Source organism: Lolium rigidum, chromosome 2, assembly GCF_022539505.1.
Source record: "Lolium rigidum isolate FL_2022 chromosome 2, APGP_CSIRO_Lrig_0.1, whole genome shotgun sequence".
In the NCBI taxonomy this organism is placed as follows: Eukaryota; Viridiplantae; Streptophyta; class Magnoliopsida; order Poales; family Poaceae; genus Lolium; species Lolium rigidum.
The window spans coordinates 83,238,492-83,246,446 of record NC_061509.1 but is presented as its reverse complement, the minus strand read 5'-3'; the positions used below and the strand labels follow the sequence as shown (position 1 = coordinate 83,246,446).

The 7,955-nt window shown below is 50.1% G+C and overlaps 1 protein-coding gene across 1 annotated transcript; it reads right to left on the bottom strand.

The window, feature by feature from the left end:
- Positions 1 to 3,254: 3,254 nt before the first annotated feature.
- LOC124686823 (CASP-like protein 2D1) lies at positions 3,255 to 4,603 on the bottom strand. Its single transcript, XM_047220714.1, has 3 exons — positions 4,256 to 4,603; positions 3,852 to 3,963; positions 3,255 to 3,737 (listed from the first exon to the last, which is right to left on the bottom strand). Exons 1-3 carry the CDS (start codon positions 4,408 to 4,410, stop codon positions 3,450 to 3,452), a joined length of 555 nt encoding a protein of 184 aa, XP_047076670.1. The 5' UTR covers positions 4,411 to 4,603; the 3' UTR covers positions 3,255 to 3,449.
- Between the last annotated feature and the right edge of the window lie 3,352 nt (positions 4,604 to 7,955).

The following is a 7,955-nucleotide window of genomic DNA, read 5'->3' as shown; positions in this document are numbered from 1 at the left end:
ACTATGAACTAGGGTTTATCTTAAACGTGGTCTAAAGCTATTATGGGGGCATCCTGGGCACTTATATAGGGGTTCAGGACGACCAGAAGTTGAGAAAATACAATAATAACCGACCCAGATCGGGATCTGGTCGAGACTGACTCGGACACGGCCGGCCAGGGGGCCGGTCGATCGGGCCAGGGACCGGCCGGTCCGGTTTGGACCGGGCTATGACCGGGCCAAGGGCGGGGCTCTCACTATACCCCTCCGGATGGCATCGGTCCAGGAGTCGGCGGGCGTCGGGCTGATCCGGCGTAGGGGCCGGTTCGGCTGGGCGTGGGACCGGGCCGGCGTGGCGGCCAGTCGCGCCGGGCATAGCGCCGGCCTGGACTTCGTCTTCCTCCTTCGCACATGCCTCCCTCTCCTCTCTCGCGCATCCATGAGGTGTCTTCATGTCCAGCACCATGTCCAGTTGTTCTCCTCCTCCTCGTGAGATGCCTCCTTTATCCTCGTACCTGATCATACACAAGTCAGGATTTAGGTAGTATAAAATTTTCATCAATCAAGGTATCGTTTAAGAACAAGTTCACCTTTTGTTTTAGTAGCTTCGCACGAGCTCTTGTCATAGGTACAATTCTGACTTCATTGGACTTGAGCTTCACATCAACATTTTCTTCATCTTGCAATGACGGAGGTAGTGGTTCGGTCGGGATGTCCTCATCAGAGTACATAAGTCTGATAAAGATAAGTGGAACAAGCCTCCGCACTCATAAACTTTTCCAACAAATTGCTCGTACTTAGAAATTATCAACTTTATTGGACTCAAAAACCAACTTAAATCCATCTCGACTAAAGCGATCCGCTGACGAGATTCTTATTGATGGAGGGAACGTGTTGCACATTCTTCATCTGGATGGTCTTCCCCGAAGTAAACTTCAAATTTACCGTACCAACTCCATGAACAGAAGCAGGTGAGCCGTTTCCCATCAGCACGGAGCAAGTCCTTGCGACCTGATAAGAAGAAAAACATGGAAACAATCAGAACATACATTCTATTGGCTCCCGTATTAATCCACCAATCAGAAGAGTTACATACTGAAAGGACAGTAGGTAAAATATCGTAACCATCATCCTTTATCTCAGTATCGCCAGCAATAACAACATTAGCGGTCTTGCCGCCGTTCCCACGCTTATCATAGCGATTAGGGAAATTAGGAGCCCAATGGTCAGGCTCACCACAGACGTGGCAAGCCCCTTTCTTCTTATCAGTCTTCTTCTTGAAGTTGGTTGAGTGTGATGCCTTGTTCTTGCCATCAAACTTGCCTTTGCCTTCAGATTTGTTCTTGTTCTTGAACTTGTGGGATTGCAAGTTTTTCTTCTATACCACATTGGCACTAGAACCTCCCTCAAATTCTCGAGCACGTGTGTCTTTTGCTCTCGCCTTTTCTTCCACATGAAAAGATCCAATGAGATCCGAGATAGAAAACTCTTGTCTCTTATGTTTCAAAGAAGTAGCAAAGTCCCTCCATGAAGGACAAAGCTTGGCAATAATGCCACCGGCCACAAACTTGTCTGATAAGGTACACTTAAACTGCTCAAGTTCTTCGGCAAGTGACTATATCTCATGATCTTGCTCAACAACGGAGCGCTCACCAGTCATCGGGTAGTCATAGTATTGCTCCATGACATACAACTCAATGCCAGCATCCGAGACCCCAAATTTGGCCTCGAGTGCATCCCACGCATCCTTACCATGATCAAAAGTCATGTACGGGTCAACAATGTTGTCCGCAAGAATGCTGAAGAGAGTCGCCTTAAACATGGCATCGAATTTCTTGTAAGCTTCCTCCTGAGCAGGAGAAAGATCACCCTCAGGTTTTCCAAGAAGGGCGATAGTAGATGAACAGATAGAATCTAGACAAGATAAACCTATCGCATCTACTCCAAACAACACTACTAAAAACTCTAGCAAGATCTGAAATGAGGAGGACAGAAACGCATATTGTCCAGCGTTGGCCGCAGCAGCAGGATCCTGGTTGTCGCCCATGTTGAGGTTGCCGAAGAGTTTGTCAAAGTCCGGGAAGAAGTCGTCGTTCGGGAACTCGTCGTCGGATGACGTCGTGTTGCCATTGGTCACATGTAAGCGCTCCCCGAAAATCTGATTGCCCCTCACCCTTACAGCTCTACGAGAGGCAGGGTTCCGGAGGCCTACTGTTCGGCCGCTCAGTGCACACCGAATGACGGGATGAGGAAGACGAAGTCGGCGGCGCAATGAACTTGAAAGAGGCGGTCGCATATAGTGTCTCTTACATGCTAGGGTTCACGTCCGCGCTTATGTAGTGCGATTCGGGAAGGTAGTGGGGCGCAGCCCATGTCCGAGTCCATGATCCAGAAAAACCGGAACGAAACGGCTGCATTAACGCGTCCGTTAATGACTGTAATTGATCACACAATTAATTTCCTGAACATGAAAAAGATAAGCTTGGCTCGGCGAGATTCCCGCAACCCGTCGTGACGAGGCAAGGCGGACGGCGGAGGAGGAGGAGTGCGCGAGGGCTCTCTCTCTTCTCACTCACTTATAAGGACTAGTAACATCTCATCTTATATACCACTCCAACTCTCCGTCAACTAGCAATGTGGAACTAAACGTTAATCCCACCCCTTGCCATTCCGACATGGGTCAAGAGAATTTAAAAATTTATTTTATGACATAGGCTAAAGCTCAAGGCCAAATTCCAGCATTACTACTGCAGCAGTGATTACGTGAGACAAATCTCTTCTCGCTTCTGAGCTGTCGCTTGTTCAGATATTCTATATGTCAGGATGTTGCTAGCGATTTACGCAAAAATAATCTTTTTAGGTAAGAATTGTAGGAAATAACCCTCCGATCGAACTATTTTACACTTCTTATCCTTTTGTGTGGGTATGACGCCTTTCGCAAGGACTTCACACCCTTCTGTGTGGCTTCCTTAGCAAGGACGCCACACATTCTGTATACGTGGCGGTTGGAGCCTGCCTGCCGACAATATGTCGCGCCGCTCTTACGGACGCCACATAGACAGGTGTAATGCCATAAAAAGGTTAAATACGTGAAATAGTTTGATCGGCATTTCGCGCGTTTTTCAAAACGCCGATGTTGCTGCACTGCACTGGTATTTGTTTTCCCGCGAGAGCACGGTTACTTTTTTCTTGTACTGTTGACTGATTCTCATGATACATACACATGTGCAGGTCAATCCATGTTACCCTGGTGCGTGACTAGACTCTGAAGGTCGTTGGTTTCAGTCTCGTTTCTTTCAGAGGTTTCAGACTCTCACGCTACAGAGGTTCTACAGTAAATTATTTCACAGCATTCCACACTTCCTGAATCTGTAAACACAAGAAAAAAACTGAGAACACATCGCCATCAGTAAAGAGCAACGCTAAGCCCAAGTGTTAGTGTGGCTGTTCTTCATTTCATGGATCATCATCTAGTACTTCCGTTGCTCGTCTACCTGCTTGGATTCAGACTCCGAGCAATCAACGTCGGCGCCGGGGGCATCGAACCTGCTGAAGACCCTGAAGGCGGAGACGAGGGAGAGCACGACGAAGCAGAGCAGCGCACCGGCCTGCAGCGCCACGGACACGGTGGCCCTGCCGCAGAAGCGGCCGAAGTAGGAGCACACCTCGCCCCACGACACCTCCCGGTCGCCCTCGCGCGCCAGGTACACCACCTCCGCCGCCGCCGAGCACGACGTAAGCAGCAGGTAAGCAGCCGCCTGCGCGCATTCAGCCAGCCCAAGCTTTCGTTAGCACTGTAGTTTCTATGTACAGAGTGTAGATGAATCCAAAAGGGGAGAGACCAAGAGAGAAAAGATGATGATTGGTCGGACCTGATCCAGGACGAAAACAAGCCAGTCGTAGCGAGCGAGGGATTTGAAGGAAGACAGCAAGATGGAGACCACGGAGTAAGCAGCTGTAATGGCGTTGATGACAACCAAATATCTGAAACAAGAAAGAATGCTCTCTTTATAGTGCAGTAAACAGTGGGGTGCAGAGGAAACCGAGCGAAACTAACTCGCCAAACAGGATATAACAGTAGAACAATTTTGGGTCATATCAGGGGAAATTGAAAAGCAGTCAATCCAAACTCCAAAAACCTAATCAAATGGCGATAACTGATCATGGTGCTAGTTCACTTCACAAAGCATGCTCATATTACTGTATCAGAAGTAAATTAAACAAGAAAATTAACAGGACCAGGATCCCGAAACAAGGCAAGGTTATGCATGCTCACTTGAAGCCGGAGAGGTTGGAGAAGTGGATCTCGCCGTAGGCGTCATCGGCTTGCCTGTTGGTGGCCATCCGCCAGAGGGAGGCCACGGCGAGGGGGATCACGCACACCCTCAGCGCCATCTCAGGGACCTTGAAGGGCCTCCCCGTGGTCGTCATCGCCGTCGTCTTCCTCGCCGCTGCCGGCTTCTGCAAACGCGTGCGGTGAACAGAGATGGTGGAGAGGAGCACTAGTGTCCAAAGCGCAGAGCACAGCGGCCAGTGCTATATATGGCCCGAGAGCTCATATGGCCCCCATGTAGACAATGTGGAGTGCTGGAGCTGGCCTACGGAATGTCGCGTGGTGCCATGGATTTGCCGCCGGTGAACTGTGGAAATGCGTGGTCGTGTCGAGCCGTTGAGGGCGGTTGGTAGCCGCCCCTGGCCATAATTAGTGAGCGTGTAAGACTGCCCTTGTTTTCCGGTAGCCATGGTGCGACGCCATTGCTGTCGTGGGGACGGATCGATCACGGGTGCCATTGTTGGTAGTGGTAGGTTGGTCTCCACTAGCAATTTTACGCTTACGTGGCGCCGGGCACTTAGCAAAGCCTTGCACGCCCGCAGCGTCGTGCGACGAGGGAGCACCACCGCTGGTTTGAAAGGCCGCTCCCCATATGTGAAACGGGAAACCAAAAGTTAGCTGGGAAACGATGAAATCGGAGTCCAAAATTAACTTGTTTGATAAGAGATCTTCAGCCGCATTCTACGAAGCGTCCCACGTTTGGGGGATGTTAGCCACGACCCCCAAACGCCGCCCCTAATCTATTTTTAACATTAAAATACTCTTTTTTGTTTTTTTCATTTTTATTTCATTGAGAGAAGAAACATTCCATAAACTAATACATAATTGGAAATATGGTTACACAAACTAAAATATAGTTTGGAACATGGTTTCACAAACTAACACATAGTTTGAACCATGGTTGACAAAAATTAAAACATTGAAAAATGAGGAAACATAACTAGTGTTGGCATCGCAGATTTCGTGTGTTCGCTGCTAAAAAAGAACACTCCCACGCACTCCCAATCACCCAAACTGGAAAATCCAGCTAGTGATGATAGTCATGTTGGTCCTTTCGAGGAAGAACATCCAAAAACATGCGTGACTATTTTTGCTGCGAAGAAATAACACTCAGTCGTCCTCCTCATCGATGTCGCCGTGGTAGTGCCGGCGGCAGCGCATCTCGTCGAACACCTTGACACTCATATCCCCCTCGTCTAGGTAGGAGAATGTGAGCACGCAGCCGGCTTCGAGGTCGTGGTAGCACGCGAACTTCTCCCAGACGGTGTGGAGGTACATCTTACCGCGGCCATCGAAGAGCACGTCCAACGGCCACCGGCAGCAGTCGCAGTCAGCCTCCCGCACATGCAGCGAGGCCGGTTCGTTGCCGACGACGAAGTCGGCGAACTTGTCCGGCAGCCTCTGGATGCCGAGTGAGTCGCCCTTGAGGATGACGATGAACTCGAACAACACTTCCTGCTCCTCCTCCTGTAGGTCGACGATGAAGACGACGGCGTCGTAGGCGACGACGAGCGTGCAGCTCTTCCGCGGCCACGACCACGACCACGGCCGCGACCTCGGCCTCTGCCTCTACTAGCCATGACGTCGACTCTTGAGATGGTGGCGTCTAGAGTTGGGGGGAGACGCTAGGGTTTTTGTGTGAGGGACGATGAGAGAGCGACCCTTTTTATAGGTCGGAGTGAGGCGGGGGAGCGGTGGCGCTTATTAACACCGGCACGCAGAGCTAGGCGCGACGAGACGCTTCGCTGCGCCTCTGCGGGAACTGCACCGTTGTTGCGCGTCAATAACTTCCGTCGCGAGGTAGGCGACGGTTAGGTTAAACTTGAATGTGCCGCCAACGTGTCGGGCCCGCGTCTCCTCGTCTCGTTTTTAGTTATGTCTGGCGTGCCCGAAGCATCCTCTGTGTAGCGGGGACAGACTCGGGACGCCGGACACCGTATTGGGCCGCACCGAAAAAAAAGAGGTTTTATGACACGCTGCTGGGAATTTTTTTGTCCGGCGCACCCCAAATTATTTTGGGGACATTTTAAAAAACACGGCTAGAGATGCTCTAAGATTGTGCGTAGCAGAATCATGTTTGGTTAACATGCAAACGACGGAGGGATAAACCGTTGTCAACTGGTAATAAAATCGACGCCAGCAGCTATTGAAAAACATTAGCAAATGTGAGTGACGTAAAAGACCGTTCATAGTGACGTCATCCTCGGGATTCATGCTAGATTCGGCTCGCATCGCTCCAAGTTCTTCTGGGAAGGAGCGGGCAATAAACGCAAGTACCATATGGTTAACTGGCCTTCGGTTTGCCGGCCGAAATCCTCGGGGGGGTTAGGCCTGCTTAACTCCAAAAAGATGAACATTGCCCTGCTGTCCAAATGGATATGGAAGCTATACCAGGACGAGGCTTCGATCTGGGCGAAGATCATCAGAGCCAAATATCGCGACGCCGATAATCTGTTCGACGGCTCAGGACAAGGGCCCTCGCAATTTTGGAAAAGCTTGCATAAAATTAAGCATTTCTTCAAGCTTGATGCGAAACACATCATTGGGGATGGACGATGCACGTTTTTCTGGACTGACTGGTGATGCAGCGACCAACCCATCAAAGAACGCTTCCCTGATCTTTTTAACATATGTGATAATCCTAACCTATCGGTGGCTGAGGCCCTGGAAACTGGGGAGCTCTTTATCACCTTCCGGCGCTCCCTTAGCCCGGAAGGAAGGCGGCAGTGGATCGACCTTGGGACACTCGTGGAGCCCTTCACCCTCTCTAGCGCTAAGGACCAGGTGGTTTGGCACTTAGAACCCTCGGGTATCTTCTCTGTGCAACCGTTGTACGCCAAGCTCTCTCAAGGGGCGACGGTTGCACATCATAAGAATGTTTGGTCAGCCAAGGTGCCCCTGAAGATCAAGATTTTCGCTTGGCAGCTCATCATTGATAGATTACCATCTAGTCAACAGATTGCGACTCGCCATGGCCCTGTCTCGGGCAATTGCGCCCGACAGTTGGAAGATGCTGGGCACATCTTGTTCTCTTGCTCCCTCGCTAGGTTTGCTTGGAGCGCCGTAAGACAAATTCTCCGTTGTAACTGGAATCCTGGGAATTTCCCACAATTTCATGCCATTCTTTCCAGCCTTGCGGGAAGGGTCCGTAGGCTAGTCTGGTGTCTTTTTCTCGCCCAATCGTGGGCGCTGTGGAACATTCGTAATAAACTTACTCTTGAAAAAAAAGTCATTAACCATCCCGCTAATGTGATTTTCAAAACTGCCCTTTTTCTACAGCTTTGGAGCGGCATGGCCAAGACAGGCGATCGGGAGGGCCTCCGGTGGCTGGAGAACAAGCTAAGGGAGCTGTACGCCGCCGTGAGACCAAGTCAATCAAGCCAATGAAGATTAAGTAGTTAGGCTTGCAGAGTTGCTTTTGCCTGTGTCCCTGCTGTCGGTGGCCGGTTGGACTTCTATGTTGTTACCTCGTCTTCTAGTTCTTCCTTGGCTAAGCTGTATGCCGCAGCGTTTGTATAACTTGTTAAACCTATGGGCTTTATTAATTTAAAGTCGGGCATGTTATTGCCTTTTATCTAAAAAAAAAAGTGACGTCATCCTCGCAAGGACTTCATATCTATATACCTTTACTAAGGGCATCTCC

Coding starts and splice junctions, on each gene's coding strand:
- LOC124686823 (XM_047220714.1), bottom strand. CDS start 4,410: ATGACGACCACGGGGAGGCCCTTCAAGGTCCCTGAGATGGCGCTGAGG. Junction 3,964..4,255: donor TCCAACCTCTCCGGCTTCAA/GTGAGCATGCAT, acceptor TTCTTGTTTCAG/ATATTTGGTTGTCATCAACG. Junction 3,738..3,851: donor TTGTTTTCGTCCTGGATCAG/GTCCGACCAATC, acceptor GAATGCGCGCAG/GCGGCTGCTTACCTGCTGCT.